General features: G+C 42.3%; 1 protein-coding gene across 1 annotated transcript in view; it reads right to left on the reverse strand.

Annotated features, from left to right (window-relative positions):
* Window positions 1-11,009: 11,009 nt before the first annotated feature.
* Window positions 11,010-20,500, reverse strand: part of LOC137376989 (immunoglobulin superfamily member 22-like) — a 115,235-nt gene continuing 105,744 nt past the window's right edge. The window contains exons 21-22 of the mRNA XM_068046050.1: window positions 16,992-17,318; window positions 11,010-13,134 (exon numbers count right to left, since the gene is read on the reverse strand). Coding sequence (XP_067902151.1) covers window positions 13,067-13,134; window positions 16,992-17,318 — 395 coding nt within the window. The 3' untranslated portion in view covers window positions 11,010-13,066. The remainder of the gene's footprint in view (window positions 13,135-16,991; window positions 17,319-20,500) is intronic.

The raw sequence follows: 20,500 nt of genomic DNA on the forward strand, positions 1-20,500 counted from the left end.
TGAGCGGCAGCTGGCGACACTGCGGTGCATTAATGAGGATGAGAGCGACATGGATAGCACGTTTATAGATGTGGTCACCCCACAGATTAAGATCATGCAGGGAGAGAGGGAATGGGTGACCACCAGGCAGTCAAAAAAGAATCAGGCAGGTAGTGCAGGGGACCCCTGAGTGCATCTCACTGTCCAACAGGCAATCAGTTCTGAATATTGAGGAAAGTGACGCTTCACCTGGGGAGTGCAGCCAGAGCCAGGTCCATGGCACCACGGGTGGCTCAGCTGCACAGCAGGGTACAGGGAAGACAGGAAGAGCCATGGTGATAGGTGATTCAATAGTCAGGGGAACAGACAGGCATTTCTGTGGCCACAGATGTGAATCCAGGATGGTGTGTTGCCTCCTTGGTGCCAGGGTCAAGGATGTCACTAAATGTCTGCAGAGCATCCTGAAGGGGGAGAGTAAACAGCCAGCAGTCGTGGTCGACATTGGAAACAACAGCATATGTAAAAAGAAGGATATGGTCCTGCAGTCAGAATTTAGGGAGCTAGGTAAGAGATTAGCAAGCAGGACCTCAAAAGTGGTAATCTCTGAATTACTCCTAGTGCCACGTGCAAGTGAGTATAGAAATAAAAGGGTAAGACAGATAAATGCATGGGCTGGAAGATGGTGCAGGAGGGGAGGGCTTCAGATTCCTGGACATTGGGACCGGCTCTGGGGGAGATGGGACTTGTACAGGCCGGCCGGGTTGCAGGTGAACAGAGCCGGGCCTGAGTTCCTTACAGGATGTTTTGCTAGTGCTGTTGGGGAGTGTTTAAACTAGTTTAGCAGGGGTTGGGGACCTGAGGGTAGACTCAGTTAGGACAAAATCAGAAATAAAAATGGAAGGCAGAAAATTAACGGATGAGTCTGGAAGACAGAGGAAACAAAGGTTAGAAAATAAAAAAAAGAGTTTGGCAGTGCTCAAGGGTATCTATTTCAATGCAAGGAGTATAGCAAATAAAGCAGAAGAGCTAAGGGCACGTGGCAGTATGATATCAGAGCTATTACAGAAACATGGCTTAAGGAGGGACAGGAATGGCAGCTCAACATTCCTGGTTACAGGGTTTTCAGATGCGATGGGGAGACGGATAAGAAAGGAGGGGGAGTGGCAATTTTGGTCAAGGAATCTATTACAGCTGTTAGGAGGGATGATATGTTGGAAGATTCATTAAATGAGGCCATATGGATTGAGCTAAGGAACAAAAAGGGGCAATCACACTGCTGGGAGTGTACTATAGACCCCCAAGCAGTCAGAAGGAGATAGAAGAGCAGATATATTGGCAAATCTCTGAGAAGTGCAAGAACAATAAGGTAGTAATAGCAGGGGATTTTAACTACCCCAATATCAACTGGGTTAGTTTTAGTGTGAAAGGAATTGAGGGAGCAGAATTCTTAGGTGCATTCAGGAGAACTTTTTTGCCCAGTATGTAGCAAGCCCAACAATAGAGAGTGCAGTTTTAGACTTAGTTTTAGGAAATGAAGCTGGGCAGGTGGAAGGAGTGGCAGTGAGATAGCATTTGGGATGCTAGTGATCATAATTCAGTCAGTTTTAACATAATTGTGGAAAAGGACAAGGATAGAACAGGAGTTAGAGTTCTCAATTGGGGCAAGGCTAATTTTACTAAACTGAGGAGTGATTTAGTGAAAATGGACTGGAAACAGCTACTTGAAGGTAAATCAGTGTCAGAACAGTGGGAGGCATTCAAAGGGGAGATTTAAGGGGTTCAGTGTAAACATGCTCCCACAAAGAAAAAGGGTGAGACAGCCAAATCTAAAGCCCCATGGATGTCAAGGAGTCTACAGGATAAAATAAGGCAGAAAAGGAAAGCTTATGTCCAACACCGAGAACTCAATACTACAGAAAGCCAAGAGGAGTATAGAAAGTGGAGGGATGAAATCAAAAAGGAAATTAGGAAAGCAAAGAGAGGGCATGAAAGAATATTGGCAAGCAACATCAAGGTGAGCCCAAAGATGTTTTATCAATACATTAAGAGTAAGAGGATAACTAAGGAGAGAGTAGGGCCCATAAAAGACCAAAAAGGTAACCTATGTGTAGGGAAGATGTTGGTATGGTTCTTAATGAATACTTCGCGTCTGTCTTCACAAAAGAGGGGATACTGTAGTTAAGGAGGAGGAGTGTGAAGTATTGGATGTGATAAACATAGGGAGAGAGGAAGTATTAATGGGATTAGCATCTTTGAAAGTTGATAAATAACCAGGGCCAGATGACAGGTACCCTAGGCTGTTAAAAGAAGCAAGAGAGGAAACTGCAGAAGGTCTGACCATCATTTTCCAGTCCTCACTGGATGCACGTGTGGTGCCGGAGGACTGGAGAACTACTAACGTTGTAACTCTGTTTAAAAAGGGAGCGAAGGATAGACCAAATAATTACAGGCCTGTCAGTCTAACCTCAGTAGTGGGCAAATTATTGGAATCTATTCTGAGACACAGGATAAACTGTTATTTAGAAAGGCACAGGTTAATCAAGGATAGTCAGCATGGATTTGTTAAGGGAAGATTTTGTTTGACCAACTTGATTGAATATTTTGAAACAGTAACAAGGAAGATAGATGAGGATAGTGCAGTTGATGTGGTCTACATGGATTGCAGCAAGGCTTTTGGCAAGGTCCCACATGGCAAACTGGTTAAAAAAATAAAATCCCATGGGATCCAGGGAAATGCAGCAAGGTGGATTCAAAATTGGCTCAGTGACAGGAAACAAAGGCTAATTGTTGATGGGTGTTTTAGCGACTGGAGGGCTGTTTCCAGTTGCACTCCGCAGGGCAAAGTACTGGGTCTCCTGCTTTTTGTGGTATATGTTAATGATTTGGATGTCAATATAGGGAGCATGATCATGAAGTTTCCAAACGACACAAAGATTGGCCATGTGGTAGATAGTGAGGAGGATAGCTGTAGGCTGCAGGAAGATATTGATGGTCTGGTCAGATTGGCAGAAAAGTGGCAAATGGAATTCAACCTGGAGAAGTGTGAGGTGATGCATTTGGGGAGGTGAAACAAGGCAAAGGAATTCACAATTAATGGGAAAATACTGGGAAGTGTAGAGGAAGTGAGGGACCTTGGAGTGAATGTCCACAGATCCCTGAAGGTAGCAGGACAGTTCGATAAGGTGGTTAAGAAGGCATATGGAATCCTTTCCTTTATTAGCCAAGGTATAGAATATAAGAACAGGGAAGTTATGCTGGAACTGTATAACTCATTGGTTAAGCCACAACTTGAGTACTGCGTGCAGTTCTGGTTACCTCATTACAGAAAGGATGTAATTGCACTAGAGAGGGTACAGAGGAGATTTACGAGGATGTTGCCAGGACTGGAAAAATGCACCTATGAGGAAAGATTGGATAGACTGGGGTTGTTCTCCTTATAACAGAGAAGGCTGAGGGGAGATCTGATTGAAATGTACAAAATTTTGAGAGGCCTGGATAGAGTGGAGGTGAAGGGTCTATTCACTTTAGCAAAGAGGTCAGTGATGAGGGGGCATAGATTTAAAGTGATTGGTAGAAAAATTAGAGGGGAGATGAGGAAAAACCTTTTCACCCAGTGGGTGGTGGGAGTCTGGAACTCATTGCCTGAAAGGGTAGTTGAGGCAGAAACCCTCAACTCATTCAAAAGGAGCCTGGATATGCTCCTCAAGTGCTGTAATCTGCAGGGCTACAGACCAAATGCTGGAAGGTGGGATTAGAAAAGATGGATCGTTTTTTGGCGGGCACAGACACAATGGGTCAAGTGGCCTGTTTCTGTGCCTTAAACTTTCTATGATTCTCTGAATTGGCTACTTCAGCCTTAGGTCTAACAGTCAGGATTCATGGAATGAAGGGTAGCAATGATAGGTCCAAGAGATCAAGGATATAAGCTGTGATATTTCAGCGTACTAGCATGCATCACAGAATGTGTAACATCTAAAATGAGTACTGCCAAATAACGTTGCTCCTGGAATAAAGGATATGGTGCAATGGGATATCCTAAAGAGAACTGGTTGATCATTGATTTAGGGAACATCTGTGTGGCTCTCTGTTATTCAGTTACCTGCGTTGCAATTGATTTTTCTACATGGTTTGAACTGCCACATGAGATGGTTCTTCTCTGGTACTCTGCATATATCTTTGGGCTAATTTGAATTATCAGCACTTCCACATCAGCCTCTGAAAAGTTAGCTTGCCTTATTGCTTCTTCAGCTCCAGCCATTTCATTCCCACTTCCAATAGCCTGCTCAGTCCTTTAAAGACATGGGATCTTTTAAATGCAGAAGTTGCACCTTTGAGCTACACCCTTCCCAAATTTAAAATCTAAATGGGTCATTTGTACTCCTGTCATGGAGCTTTGCCAAGAGAGCATGGAGATTGATAACTTGGGGACACACTCCTCACTGTTTCCCACCCACTAATTTTAATTTGTAAAATTACCTCTCAAGAGTTCATATATTAAAATACAAGTACAACTCAAGCAATTACTCCCTATCCCACTCTACTTTTACAGTTCATAAAAAGTGACACCGCCAGGTCTGAAAATTATTCATCATTTAGGTAAGGATTATGCAGCTTTTTGTTGAGTGTTGAGGATCGCCATCTAATGGTATGATAGAACACTGCAGCTCTGTTCGAGCAGAATTACAGTTACAGCATAACTCTAATGAGGGCGATCAATGCGGTACTAAATCAGTGTGATGGGACATAGCTTCACACAAAATAAGTGTCCACCTTCAAAGGAAGGTGGTCACATGTTTCTTCACAGGGAGGGAAGGAATATGAGAGCAGCTGCCTTTTGCTCCCTGGCTCATGGTTGATCAAAAGAATCTTGGCCAATGGCAAAGTGCAGGTCAGCTATTCACCCACCAGTTCAGGAAAATTGGAGTGGCTCAGTGAAAGAGAACAAAAGTCAGGAAGAAAATGCATTAAATATATAAAAACAGAAAATACTGGCAAATTAATATTGGGTCCAATGCTACTTAAAAGAGAAAGTCAGGGTAACTGTTCAATATTAGCAAACCTGTTTACAAGTTATTAAACATGTTAGCTGCCTCTCAGTGCTAGTACTTCAGATCTTTGTATTCATGGTCTTTACCCATTGTTATACTTTTCCTGAAGCTGACTGACCAACCTGTGCATTTCCACCATTTACTGTTTTCATGTCAAGTAAATACGTTGGCTTTGAAGAGAAAGGAGACAACAGCTTTGGTTCAGAGAATAACAATCTGTGAAGGATGGTACACTTTATGTCACAAAAACATGCATTACTATAAAGAGACAGGTTGGGGAATGTCATGAATTTCCTTTTTTGACTATAAAAGTAAATTACAGTTTTTAATATTATTAAAAATTGTCTTCATGTATAAAGCACAGATGCTTTTCCAGAAAAATGTTCCAATGCTTTGACATTATGTGCTGGGTTTACCTGCTGGCGCTGTGCAGCATCTGATGCTATGAGTTAAAATGGTTTATTTTCCCTATTTCTCCAACTTGAGTTCGCAAAAGGGGCAAAATGGCCCACGGGAATGTTGGTAGACGCCCATACCAATTTATCAACCAGCTTTTACGCACTGGTTGAATGCTGAAAGCTTCAAATGCTGCACATCTTAAAACCATATGCCACTGCCATCAGCCTAATTGCCATCTTTGGCACTATCAGCATTTTGGGATTGGTGTAAAATATTACATCCATGTCTGGGGAGGCTTTTCTAAAATTTTTCATACTGGATAGGATTTTTAAAAAGGCTTGTCGTCTGATAGGACATCCTTCTTTCGTCTCTATCCTCTGTGTTTCCAACACAATATTTCTTCTCTCTCTATTTTATCACTATCACTATGGTTAATGATCCTCTGAATCTTTAGGGGAGATGGTGGTGTAGTGGTATGGCGTTGAACTAATAATCCAGCCTAGAGGCCCAGGCTAATGCCCTGGGGACATGGTTTCAAATCCCACCAAGGCAGCTGCTGGTGGAATATAAATTTAACTAATTAATTAAAAATCTGGAATTGAAAGCTTGTCTCAGTATTGGAATGGTGCCATGAAACTGTCACTGAGTGTTGTAAAAACCCATCTGCTTCACTAATGTCCTTTAGGGAAGGAAATCTGCCCTCCTTACCTGGTCTGACCTACATGTGACTCCAGACCCACAGCAATGTGGTTGACTCTTATATGCCCTCTGAAATGGCCTAACGAGCAACAACGACCTTGCCGGTGATACCCACATGCTGTGAAAGAATAAAAAAATTATCTCTTGTTCCTCCTCCTACTACTAATAGTAGTCGCTTATAATGGGATGTCTAGTGTGGCTATCAATTCAACAGCCTCCTGAGGTGCCAAGTAGAGAAATAAGGAACCTCCCACAACAGATGTTATTGGGAAGGTTGATGTGATGTGTTCCATGGTCTGGGACTCATGGCTACAATCACACTTCAGGTCATCCCTCATCTTCCATTTATGGAGCACAGTGGCTGCATTATCCATGTCCTGTGTAGATTTCTTTGAGCGCTGCTTATTGTCTTCCAGGGAGGTCGACACCAAGGTCCTCTGCTGTTGGATCAGTGATGAGGTATTGGTTCTTTCTGCTGCATGCATCCCATGATTCCATCCAGCTGGCTACTGGGTTGATACTCGCTGAATATTAGCTGCTGTTTCCCAGAATGGCTGACACGATTTTAAGTGCTTTCTTGGTGGGTTTTTCAAGTCTTTGTGAATGGGAAGATCAGTGTTGCTCATGATTTTTTCCATCTCATGGATTAAGCTGGCCATGTGGCAAATGGTAGGTGGGGCATTGTGTGACAGCCCCGGGAGCCACACTGTTGGAGTGGACTTAAGAATCCTTCACAATGTCCTCCTGGCACCCTTTAGCTGCACGACCACAATCTCTGCATGGTGGCTTCAGGATCATGAGGCAGAGCAGTATTCTGCAGCAGAGTAGACTAGAGCCACTGTGGTGGTACTAAGTGTTCTTGCTGTGCTCCCCCATGACATTCCAGTTAGTTTCCAGACGGGGTTGCCCAGGTTTTTACTTTTTGGCTGGTGTTGATAAGATGAGACAGATAGGTGCCTGTCCAGGGTGACACCCAGGTATTTTGGTTGGGGGTTATGGGTAAGTCACCTTCCGCTGAAGGAAAGGTTGAGTTCTTTCTTGTCGGCATTATTATTCAGATGGAACTGGACACAATTGTCTTCTCTGAATTGGGGCGGAGGCTCCAGGTCTGGAACTAGCATTCCAGTCTGTTCAGGTTGTTTTTGAGTGTCCTAGTTGCTTTCTCTTATGTTGATGCCTGCATCAGCAGTGCGATGTAATTGGCAGAGTTAAACATTTGGGATCTGGTGCAGGGCATATCTGCCATATAGGTATTGAAAAAGGCAGGTGCGAGCGTGACCCCTGTGGGTGACCATTGTTGAGCATTCATGTTCAGTTTTCACCAAAATAAATGTGAAATTACTGTTAACCCAAGGGTTTTGTGCCATTGGTTGATTATTGAAAGCTTCAATAGCAGGCCTGTGCGCCAGACAGTGTTGTATACCAGTGACGTCTATAAAGGCAGCTGCAGTCTTCAACTGCTGTCTCAATGGGGTATTAAGTGCAAGGACCTGGTTAAAGCAGCTTCTTGCCTCTCTGAAGCTCGCCTGCTTGTTTTAGAAGGCTGCACAGCTTTTAAAACCAGTTTTATCTGGCTAACCATCATCTGTTCAACCACCATAGAGAGAAAGGCAATACGATGGTAGCTTTTGGGATCTTGAGATGGTTTTCCTGGCTTTAGGCTTCCTCCTGAACTCCAAATTCTACCATACACACTCTTCTTCCTCCCCATATCATCTCCATTTCCTACTCCATCTCTCTCTCAGGACTTCAAAACAATGGAGCTCATTAGTTTTCTCCTACAATCGACAATCTTTTAAAACTATTCTTGGCATTCTCTAAACACTACCTCTCTATTTGCCTCATTTCATTCCTCTTTTCATTCTTGTGAAGTCCATACTAAGGGGAATTGTCCTTAATCCTGGTTTCTCGCTGAAAAGAAATATAATGTTGGGCAAGGTTGTTTGGCGGTTCAAGCTTCTACTTCACTGAATGCCTGGTATTTGATTTACTATTTCTCTAGAGTAGAATAGATGAAGATCACTCCTCTGTCTGAAGGTTTAATTGTCTCAGATCAGATCAGTTGCAGCAACTATCAGTCACAGGGATGAAGTACAGCTCATGAGGTCTGATCAAGAAAAACTTTAAGGACAATGTTGGAACTGTACTATTACGACCAAGTAAGCAAGGTGTCTAGGGGGTCTCTTGCTGTCTTATTGTAACAGGGTTTAATTTTAAACACACTGTGTTTAAAGCTTCTCTTTTGGTGAATCCATGTTCACAGTTTCCAATTATCAGGCAAATAACTGAGCACAAACAGGCTTTCTTTGGTTTAAAACAAAAAGATGAAATTTATTAAACCTTAAACTTAACTCTAATACAGTTCACACCTGTAGATATACGATGCGCTCACGCTAGCATGTACACGCGATATAAACATGCAAGATAGGGATAGAAAAGAGTAGAAGAAAAGATAAATAGAACAGTTTGAGGCAATATCTTATTACTGTTTCTCGAGCTCGCTGTGGTCCTTGATTGAAGTTATATTCTTGCATTTCGTTGGGGCCCAATAATCTTCTTAAAACTGTGTTCACATGGCAAAACCTTTCTTTCTTTGAGTGTCTTTAATGGCTTCAGTTCCCTGAGAAGAGGTGAAATCAGGCAGACAGGCAGCAGACAGGTAGGAGGTGTTCTTAGTTCCAGGAAAGCACATGGCATTCTGCCTCAAAACTCTTTGTCTGGGAGTTCAAATTCAAAAAGCTCCCAGGATGCTCAGCAGGTTAGTCATGTGACTAGTTCCTTATATGGAACAGTCTCTTCACATCCCTTGTTGGAGGCTCAAATTTCTTTGTCCCAGTCAGCTAGCCATGTGACTAAGACTAGTCTGACCACTTCTGTGTATTGGACAGCAACTGCAGAGTCTCCCTTGTTTCAACATGGTCTGTTACCATGGAAATGTCTTTCCAGTCAGAGATTGCAATTTTTAAAGTTTTGATGTTCATGTGGCGAAATAATGTGTGCCTCAGTCTCGGCAGATGGGGGGTTTACCTGACAGTACAAGAGATGGATTCAGCCACAGTGAAGATTTTTATAAAATTCATTCATGGGATGTGGGCATCACTGGCTAGGCCAGCATTTATTGCCAATCCCTAATTGCCCTTGAGAAGGTGATGGTGAGCCTCCTTCTTGAATCGCTGCAGTCCGTGTGGGGTACGTACACCCACAGTGCTGTTAGGAAGGGAGTTCCAGGATTTTGACCCAGTGACAGTGAAGGAATGGCAATATAGTTCCACGTCAGGATGGTGTGTGGCTTTGAGGGGAACTTGCAGGTGGTGGTGTTCCCATGCATCTGCTGCTCTTGTTCTTCTAGGTGGTAGAGGTTACGGGTTTGGAAGGTGGTGTCTAAGGAGCCTTGGTGAGTTTTGCAGTGCAACTTGTAGATGGTACACACTGCTGCCACTGTGCATCAGTGGTGGAGGGAGTGAATGTTGAAGTTGGTGGATGGTGTGCCAATCAAACAGGCTGCTTTGTCCTGGATGGTGTCGAACTTCTTGACTGTTGTTGGAGCTGCACCCATCCAGGCAAGTGGAGAGCATTCCATCACACTCCTGACTTGTGCCTTGCGAATGGTGGACAGGCTTTTCAGAGTCAGGAGGTGAGTTACTCGCCGCAGGATTCCTAGCCTCTGACCTGCTCTTGTAGCCATGGATTTCTATGGCTACTCCAGTTCAGTTTCTAGTCAAGGGTAATCACCCAGGATGTTGATAGTGGGGGATTCAGAGATCGTAATGCCATTGAATATCAAGGGGAGATGGTTAGAATCGCTTTTGTTTGAGAAAGTCATTGTCTGGCATTTGTGTGGCATGAGTGTTATTGCCACTTATCAGCCCAAACCTGGATATTGTCCAGATCTTGCTGCGTTTCTACATGGACTGCTCCAGTATCTGAGGGATCACGAATGGTGCTGAACATTGTGCAATCATCAGCGAACATCCTGACTTCTGACCTTATAATTGAAGGAAGGTCATTGATGAAGCAGCTGAAGATGGTTGGGCCTAGGACACAACCCTGAGGAACTCCTGCAGTGATGTCCTTGGACTGAGATGATTGACCTCCAACAACCACAACCATCTTCCTTTGTGCTAGGTATGACTCCAACCAGCACAGAGTTTTCTCCCTGTTTCCCATTGACTCCAGTTTTCCAGGGCTCTTTGATACCATCCTCAGTCAAATGCTGGCTTGATGTCAAGGGCAGTCACTCTCACCTCACCTCTTGAGTTCAGCTCTTTTGTCCATGTTTGAACCAAGGCTGTAATGAGGTCAGGAGCTGAGTGGCCCTGGCGGAACCCAAACTGAGAGTCACTGAGCAGGTTATTGTTAAGCAAGTGCCACTTGATTGCACTGTCAATTACATCTTCCATTACTCTACTGATGATTGCGTGTAGACTGATGGGGCGGTAATTGGCCGGTTGGATTTGTCCTGCTGTTTGTGTACAGGACATACCTGGACAATTTTCCACATTGCTGGGTAGATGCCAGTGTTATAGCTGTACTGGAACAGCTTGGCTAAGGATGCAGCAAGTTCTGGAGCACAGGTCTACAATATTATTGCTGGAATGTTGTCAGGGCCTATAGCCTTTGCAGTATACAGTGCCTTCAGTCATTTCTTGATATCACGTGGAGTGAATCGAATTGGCTGAAGACTGGCATTTGTGATGCTGGGTACCTCAGGAGGTGGACAAGATGGATCATCCACTCGGCACTTCTGGCTGAAGATTGTTGCCTTATCTTTTGCACTGATGTGCTGGGTTCCCTCATCATCGAGGATGGGGATATTTGTGGAAAATGTACTAAAGATGGATTCAGCCACAGTGAAGATAAGCACAAATAAACACACTCACAAAGCAAAGGGAAAACAATTATTTATTTTTCATTTTCATTACATCAAATCTTTCTTCCAGCTTCAGTGACCAACAGGTATCTAAATTTGTTATCTAATGACAGCAAATCTACAGGGAAAAGCACAGCCAATAGTAGGGAAAAATGCATTGAATCAGGTCAGTGCCATATCCCCTAGATATCTTATAATTCCAGAGACTGCAGAAGAATCTGTATGGATCAGGATGTTTATAAGAATAGCAAATATTAAAGAGATTTTAATTTGTGTGAAGAATGGTAAAAAGGATTCCAATATCATTTGCTCTCTACATTGTTCTAAGGTTCCCCTCCTCCATGATAACAAATTGTCAACAGTAATTGAGACTCAGCTCATGGAAATAGAAGAGGCCAAGATTTCCTTGTTTCTGTACAGTCAGCCAGTTAATTACCTCTAATAACGAAGCTTTGGGCAGAACTTTCAACATTGGTACTACATTGTAAAACGGGCAGTAGCCTGTTATACATCCCTCCATGACATTAATGGAAACAAAAAATTGTGCAAATGTACAATGGGCGGCTGATCTGCCACCCACTGTTGTAGATCTCAAGCTGAAAGTTCTGCCCTTTATTTTTTATGCAATACTTCACTTTGGAGAACCTCCAACAGAAAATAGGCCTTAATCAGGATCAAGAGGATTGTTGTCCACCATGCAGTTTCAAGAGCAGATTCTAAAGTTCTTCAACAGTTGCCTAAATTTCCAGACATCGATACTTTTCTAAACTTGGAGAAAAGAGGATGGAGGGGGTCATTGCTGAAGTGAACTTATCTTTTTCTTTTCATTTATTGTCTAACTCAAGCAGAGGCACTTGACTGAGCATGAGTATTACTAGGAAAGTAAATACAATTGCATGCTTTTACCACCTGTAGTTCAAACAGACTTAAATAGTTACCACTAATACTGTGTTTATGCCTTTCCACAGAAGAGCAATAACAAAAGCACACTACATAGTTCCTTCAGACTGATTTGCAAAGGATACCACAGAAACAAATTAGCAGGTTACAGCAGAGCTCTGTGGAACAAGACTGCTTATCTGATGCCAAGTGACTTAAATGCTACAGGAAACAAACAGTGGCCAGAAATACAACAATTAATATCAATAGAGACATTCTGATTGGTTGAAAGATGACTTCACCATGTCTAGTAAGGAACAGTTTTCCATAGTTTCATTGAGTAATTAGTCATATTCTGTACTTAATTTCTTATGTTGGAATTTATCAATAGGATTTTAACATTGTGCTTCTATTTTTAATTTTAATCAGATTTTTAAAACCCTGCAACTATATCTTCCAGCCACCACTGGTGGGGACAGAGGTTTTCCATCATGCAAATCTTTCTGGGAAGCATGGAATTTTTATGCTATTTGTGCCCGCCAGCATTCCAAAAAAACTTTCTGCACAATTATTGCTCAAGAGATCGTTACCCAATTTTTAATACTTAGTTGATTCATGAAGTTTTGCAGTGCACTGGTATGAATTATAGCAACCTTCCCAGAATGCAAAGCAGGACAGGGAAAGAAAGTTAGCCCCCATCAGTAGTGATGAAGAGATGTAATATTTCAGGTGGATTTCTCTACCAGATGGAGTCTTTAGTCACCTGACAGAGAATTTTGGGAATAAGCAATTTTTCCTGCAATCATCTCAATTTTACATTAAGAAGCTATGATTAGCTACTATGTTATGTATTTCAGTTTTAGAACTAGGCATCGTAGACCAAACTATATAATAACATTATCCTCATAAGTAGCATGAAGCTTTTCAATCATTACTGTTCCAGGTCTTAGCTCGACCAGAAAGTCAGAGGTTAAATATTGACATGGATGATAAGCACAGTCTTGTCCTTGGCTCTGAAAGCAATTCAAGGACACTAAGATACAATCGGCAGACACTTTGGAAATGATGTACATTCACCTAAATTGATTATGCCCAACAATAATTGCTTCGCTGATATTAAGCTCAATCTTCACAATGGCAGCAAATAGCTAATCTCGATCTATGTCAGTCTTCACCGAGGGCCAGCCTGAATTCACATGATGTGCTTACTCCTACGTAGATTTTCTCCAATAGTACTCTGTATGATGGTAACTCCTTTTTCTGTAAAACAGCAGAGTCAGAATTTAATTCTTGGTTCATTCTCTCTTTACCTCCCTCTCTATCTGTCTCTGATTCATTCTCCTCTTTCTTTCCGTCCATCTCTGGTTCATTCGATTCTCTCTTTCTCTGTCTTTGATTCATCCATTCTTTCGCTGTCTCTATCAATTCATTCTACTATGTCTTTTGTCAATAAAAATGGATGAGAAGGTCCATTGAGCCTAGTGGAACTCATCTCTCTAGTACAATAATTCCCCTGTCATAGATGTCAATTGTATTTTGAACAATCCTAATGCTTTTGCTTCTTTTTACTTGTATGTTAGATTATCCCAAAGATTTATTATTCTTTGACTAAAGTCTTACCTGATATTCTAAATTTCCTTCAATTCAATTTATGTTCTCTGTTCATACTTTCCTGGCTAATTTTGAAGTGAAAAAGTGGGATTGCTCTTAATTATTCCATTTTCAATGAGGCCCTTCTTAGCCACCTTCTCTTCAAGCCCTCATACTCACTGATCATATCAATGATTCCCTTTTCTCAGGCAATGTTTTTAGGGTCCATATTATAAAAAGAACATACAAGCAGTGGAGAAGTTTAAAAGATTTACTAGAATGATATCAGAACTGAAGGAAATATTGAACTGGTTAGGGCTCTTTTCTCTAGAAAAGAGAAGACCAAGGGGTGACCTGGTGTAGCTCATTAAGATTGTGAAAGGGTTTGTTTGGATAAACATGAATAAGATGTTTTCAATTGCGGGTGAGATCAGAACTAGGGACAAGGGGCCATAAATAAAAGTTAACCACTAATAAATCCAAAAGAAAATGCAGGAGAAACGCCTTTACCCAGAGAACAATTAGAATATGGAACTCACTACCACAAGGAGTAGTTGAGGTAAATAGCATGGATGCATTTAAGCACATTCGGGAGAAAGGAGTAGAAGGATCTGTTGATGGGGTTAGATGGGGAAGGTGGAAGGAGGTTGGTATGGAGCATAAATATTAACTTGAACCTATTGGCCCAAGTGGCCTGTTTTGGGGCTGTAAATACTTAATACTTTATAATGTCCCTTGTACCTTCAAAACGAATGACATTATCACTTACTCAAAAAACTCATTCGTCACTCAACTGCCAACTCCAATTACCACCCTTCTCTGGTCCTTGGACTAAAGGCCTGCTCAGGTCACGAAAAAAAACCGACCCGAACCCGACAGAACCACATCGGACCCGAGCCCGACCTGGCCCGAGTCCCTCCATTTTTTCCCGCACCCGACCCGACCCGACCACCGGAATGTTCCCTTTACCTACCTTGCGACTCCAAATCTGCAGGAAGCTGCAGCATGAGCGTGATGACGTCATAGAGATGCTCACTCGCTCACTGCGCAGATTCAGAGTTTCCCTCTTTGACGTCCCGGACTCTCAGCTCAGGTAGGTTTTTTATTTTTAACACTTCTTGCTGTGTGTGTCCAACCCGGACCAGGCCCGACCTGAGCCCAAAAACTGGACCTGGAAGAGTGACCTGACCCAAACTGAACCTGACACATGTCGCTGGGTCCCGTCGGGTTCGGTTTGGGTAGCAAGCCTTTACCTTGGACGCACCATTGCCTCCCATTCCATGCTCACCTCTACTCAAAGTCCTTATTTTGAATCTATCAGATAATACATAATATGCCTATGTAGCCGTGGGAGGAGAGAAAGGGAGATGCTTCAGATACTCAGAGAAAGAGGGTGCCTGGTTGCAATGTAGTGGTAGGGGCAGAAAGAGAATTTCAGTCACGATGTGGGATTTAATAAAAGGGTCTCTCTCTAGCTGCTAATGGCTCCCAACACAATTATGTCCCCAATATTGCTGCTGCCCTGTTCTAACTGCATCAGCTCGTGTCTCAACCAGACTTCAAGCCAGCTTTAAGGTCAAGAGCTGGGTTCAATCACAGTAGGAGAAAGCAGTGGGGTGAGTTTAGTTTCAGTATGGCTGGATGAGGGTGGACAGGAATCTCTGAAAGAGATGATGGGAAAACTTATGTAATTATTTTCGTCATAATTGTGGTTGTTGAAAGCCAATCTTCACCGCTGCAGAAATCACAGCAGAACTTCAAAGATATATCAAAACATCTTTAGCTGCTTTATCAATAGCCTTCTGTCTGTCAAAAGATCAGGAGTTGGGCTATTCACTGCCAACTCCAGCATTCAGCTCTACTCACAACTCCCTGGACAATGAAGCAGCCTTTGGCACGATCTGGATAAAATCCAAGCTTGGACTGATGTGGCAGGTAACATTTGTACCACATAAGTACCAGATAATGACAATCTCCAACAAGAAAATATAACAATGATCTCTTCCTGATATTTAACAGCACCATAGCTGGGCTGTCCAGCATCAACGTATTGGAGGTCTACACTGACCATAATTATAAATGGTGCTGCTATATCAATACAATTGTAACAAGAGCAGGGCAGAGGCTAGGTATTCTGGGACCAGTGGCTCTCTTCATAATCCTTCAAAGCCTTTCTACAATCCAGAAGGCTCAAGTCAATGGAATACACACCATTTTCATGTGTAAGTGCAGCTGCAACAATGCTCATGAAACTTGGCAACATTCAGGGCAGAGCAGTTCACTTGAGAGATGTTCCTGCCACTGAATTTAATATTCACCCTATGTCCATCCACCTACAGAACGCGTGGCAGCATCTTAATAAGTTTACTTCAACAGCAACTTCCTCCCCTGTGACCTTTACAATTGAAAAGGGCAAGAGCAGCAATGTTACAAGAACGCCATCACCTCCAACTTACGCTCCAAGTCAGCCCCTCTGCTGGCTTCTTTCATCGTTCCTAGGTCAATATCCTGGAGTTCTCTATCTAACACTATCACGAGAGGACCATCGCCATAAGGACTGCAATGGCTCAAGAAGATTCGCCATTTCCTTCTCAGGACAATTATTGATGAACAATAATTGTGGCTTTGCCAGCAACCCATATCCGAGCAGATTAAGCCTTGAAAGCAACCACAGGGGTTGGCTTGGGTTAGATCAGGCTTCTGAAAGAAGCAATGGGTATTGCTTAGCCCTTTAGGATGTGTGTCATGACACTGAAGAGAGCATGTGGAGTGGGTTATTAGAATTTCCATTGATGTGTTGAAATCAAAATAAAGAGCAGAGAGTCTTGTTGTGATTGACCTAAACTCCCAATTAGGGAAACCAGGGCCATAGGAGATGAATGTCCCAATTAAACTGCTTGATAAGAAAAAGGGGTGATATTGGAGCCTCAAGTCCTTCAAAATCAATAAAGGTCGAGTGCATGCAGTACTGGGTGTTTTAACCTACTTATGAGAGAGCTGATTTAGCACATATGGTTTATGTCTCTGACAGTATATTCAATTATGGCTACTCACAGTCAGTGTCAGCCACAAGTTGAAAGAAACATTTGTTTTCTCCCTATTTTCTGTCCTCCTCTTTGGAGGTGCAGGCTCATGTTGGTAGTATAGTTCCATAGATGACCTCAGCCTCTGGAACTTCACCTGTTCTTCAGTGTGAGCCTAAAAACTAAGTGTCAGTAAGCCATTCATCTATGGGAGGTATCACATCTGAATCTGATCCTGTATTTGTCCGAAATCTATTCTTGTGCACCTTCCAGCAGGAAATACTGAATGCTGACAGGAATAGAGAACCCTGGATGATTTTTCCTCTCCTTTGCCCTGGGGAATTGAGTCCAATCGTCGTGCTCCTACTGCTGATCCTGCTGACTTAGCATAGTTCAACACTACGCTGAATTCTCATGAGTCCCAATGCTGGTCTATAACTGATGATTTGTAAGAGGAATCTGGTGGTAAATGTCCATTTTTAATCACTGTAAGCAGCAACTTACCAAGCACAGTCACCTTGCAGGAACACTTTGCCTTCCCCAGGGAGTTTTCAGCCACAATGGTATAATCATCGGCATCCTTAAAATCTGTACTGGGAATAGTCAGTGTACAGACACCGTTTGAGGATGTGTACCAATATTTGAGATTCTCTGTGATGTGGCTCTTGCCTTTATACCAGGTGATGTGTGGCCTTGGATTGCCAGTAATGGCGCAACTCATAGTGCAATCGTGGCCACGGTGAACTGTGTGGTCCTTCAGTGGTGTGATGATCTCAGGGGCATGAGTCCAGTCCTTCTCCTGGTATTCCTTAAATTGGAGGCTGAAACGTTCTAGTGGAAGGAAGGAAAGAATTTGAAACAAGAAACAGTTTGCATTTGAATAGGACCTTATCACATTCCACATCCTCAGGATATCTCAAAGTGCTTCATAGCCACTGAATTACTTTGGAATGAAGTCACTGCTACATACTGTTATGGAATTTCCCTATATATTTTTGTTAAAACTTGGAATCTGTATTTTTAAAACTGAAGAGGCTGACCTTTGGGTGTTTTTTTAAAAGAAGGTTGACCAGTAAACAAGTTTTTCTGGAAAGCATGTGATTTCCAGTAAACATCGCTGGGCGTTTTGACCTAAGAGCTACCCTTTGTTGTGACAAAAGAGAACTTATGACATAGTGTGAGACTTGCTTGGAAAGTAGTTTCACTTTGAACTGTTAAAAGATGCTGGTTTTTGGATGAAAAGTAAGCAGTTAGAATCTGCATATGGACCTGCCAGGGTATCAGGAGAAAAACCAGATAACTGTTACCTCTCTTTGAAGAAGCCCTGCCAGTGAAAAGCCTGTATGAAGTGGTACTCTTGCTTCCTGCATTTTTAAGAAACCCTGAATGTTTGCAGAAACCTTGCATCTTTAAAAAGGACTTTTACATGTAATGTGTGTGAGAACTGACACCTGTTGCTGCACACCTGATGGAAGACCAATGTGAAGCTTCTGCAGTTGAATTTCTTTGAACGCCTACCCAAAAACAGACTGTTCATCAACCTCGCCTGGAAAGACTCCGAGTTGCATTCAACTATTCGACTTTCGGACACCTCGCCAAACCAAAGGATTTCCATCTCCTTGTTTCAGTGTAAGTTTTTTTTAAATTCTTTTGCAACAGCTGTAAACAAAAATCCCTTTTACCCTGGTTAACCAGTTTTGGATGTATGGGCGTGTGCATGAGGGCTAGGATAATAATATGGGGCTTTAATATTTCAATTTGTGTATATATTTACTTCATTATTGGTTAAGATTTGGTTTTATAATAAACGGATAATTTTGTTGTTTATTAAAGAAACCTGGTTGGTGTGATTTATTCTGGGGATAAACAGAGTATCTAATTGGCTGTTTCGGTAAGTGGGAAAATTTATTGATATGCTGGGACCTGTGGAGAAATGGGACTGAATTAACAGTGCACTCCTCCCACCTCGTTCGTAACAATACACATGGCAGCTAATTTGCACATAGCAAGATCCCACTAACAGCAAATGAAATGAATGACCAGTTAATTGAATGATCCATTAATCTGCTTTGGTGTTATTGGTTGCGAGATGAATGTTGGCTGCTCTCCTTGCTCTTCTCTGCATAGTGTCACAGATCTTTAATATCTACCTGAATCACCAAAATATGTGGACGAAAAATGTGCATCAGTTTAATGTCTCACTCAGAGGACTGTACATCTAACAATGCAACAATCCCTCAGGACACCAACGGAGTATCAGCATTAATTATTTGATTAAATTCTGTTGTGGGGATCAAGTTCACTGAGCTCAAAAGTCCAGTTTTTAAACTTGCTCCTATCCCATGATGTGGAAACACTAATAAATTATCAAGGTTTTTAAGTAATTTTCATCTGTAGAAAAGCAGATATTAGAATGCAAGCCAGGATCCATTACTCTGTGTTGAACCTATCCCACTTCCTGTCCTGCTACTATCTTACCACCTGTATCTATTCTACCCAACCCCTTTCAACATGCTATCCCACTATCCTCATCTGACCATAAACACCCCTACCCTGTCCGGCTCATTCTGGACACTGACCTGATAACCTTTGACTGACACATCCACACATACTGATTGTATTCTTCCAAATCAGGATTACAAAGTGGCTGCAGCATGAACACAGGTTATGATGACAATGTGTGTAGCACAAATGGAACTGGCTTCCCAGTTTTCAAAGGATGGTCATAGAAAAGCAAATAATATTTGTCCAAAATAATGCGGGTGGAAGATGTTGCTCAGAGGCTCTGCATTGTCCTGTCATTCATTCCCAAAGTATAAAGAGCATCTCTGTAAAAATGAAACAAGAGCAAAATCTATGTACAAATACAACAGCCCAAACTGTGGCTGGTCTGTAGGTTATTAGGTCAGAACTGAAGCAAAGTCCTTTGGAATTGTGGTCTGACATGACACCCCAATTGTCTCTGCAATATCAATGAACTCTTGTTTCTTTTCACAGTGGAAAACTTGTCCACATTATCATTTCACAAACAGGAGGTACTAGCGAGACTTCTTTTGTTTGGGTGATTACAACTGTCATGGTCCTGTAGTATTTTCTTCAGACAGGATTGAATTAACAGTGCGTTGGTCCCACCACAAACAGAATCATATATTTTGATTGGGGGTTTTGACAGGAGCGGTCAGTCGTAACACAACATAAACAGAGGTTAGTCTCTCCTTCCTCTACGGTTAACTACTTTCCACGCAGTATTGTGTATGTATTCATCTTCAGGCCTCAAGGCAAAGGAGATTGTTCTATTCTGTAGTTAAAGGAGCACATTTAAAATACAAGAGAGGACATTGCTCAGGGTAAATTGTAGCAGCTGCTTTGTGTCAAATCTGTCTGTGTGTTTTTGTAGTATTGCGTGCTTTGTTGCATATTACTTTTAAGGTTAGTAAAATTTTGCACTTAGAAATGTTGCTGTTGTTTAGTTTTCATATATATGTTGTAATGACATAGAGTCATACAGCACAGAAACAGGTCTTTCAGCCCATCGTGTCTGTGCTTGCCATCAAGTACCTATCTATTCTAATCCCATTTTCCAGCACTTGGCCCATAACCTTGTATGCTATGGCGTTTCAAGTGCTCATCTTCTTCAGTGTTGTGAGGGTTCCTGCCTCTACCACCCCTTCAGGAAGTGTGTTCCAGATTCCAACCACCCGCTGGGTGAAAATTTTTTTCCTCAAATCCCCACTAAACCTCCTGCCCCTTACCTTAAATCTATGCCCCTTAGTTATTGACCTCTCCACTAAGGGAAAAAGTTTCTTCCGATCTATCCTATCAGTGCCCCTCATAATTTTGTATACCTCAATCAGGTCCCCCCCTCAGCCTTCTCTGCTCAAAGGAAACAAACCCTAGCCTATCCAGTCTCTCTTCATAACTGAAATGCTCCAGCCCAGGCAACATCCTGGTGAATCTCCTCTACACCTTCTCCAGTGTAATCACATTCTTTCTATAGTGCGGTGACCAGAACT

This window comes from Heterodontus francisci, chromosome 14 (genome assembly GCF_036365525.1).
Source record: "Heterodontus francisci isolate sHetFra1 chromosome 14, sHetFra1.hap1, whole genome shotgun sequence".
Taxonomy (NCBI): domain Eukaryota; kingdom Metazoa; phylum Chordata; class Chondrichthyes; order Heterodontiformes; family Heterodontidae; genus Heterodontus; species Heterodontus francisci.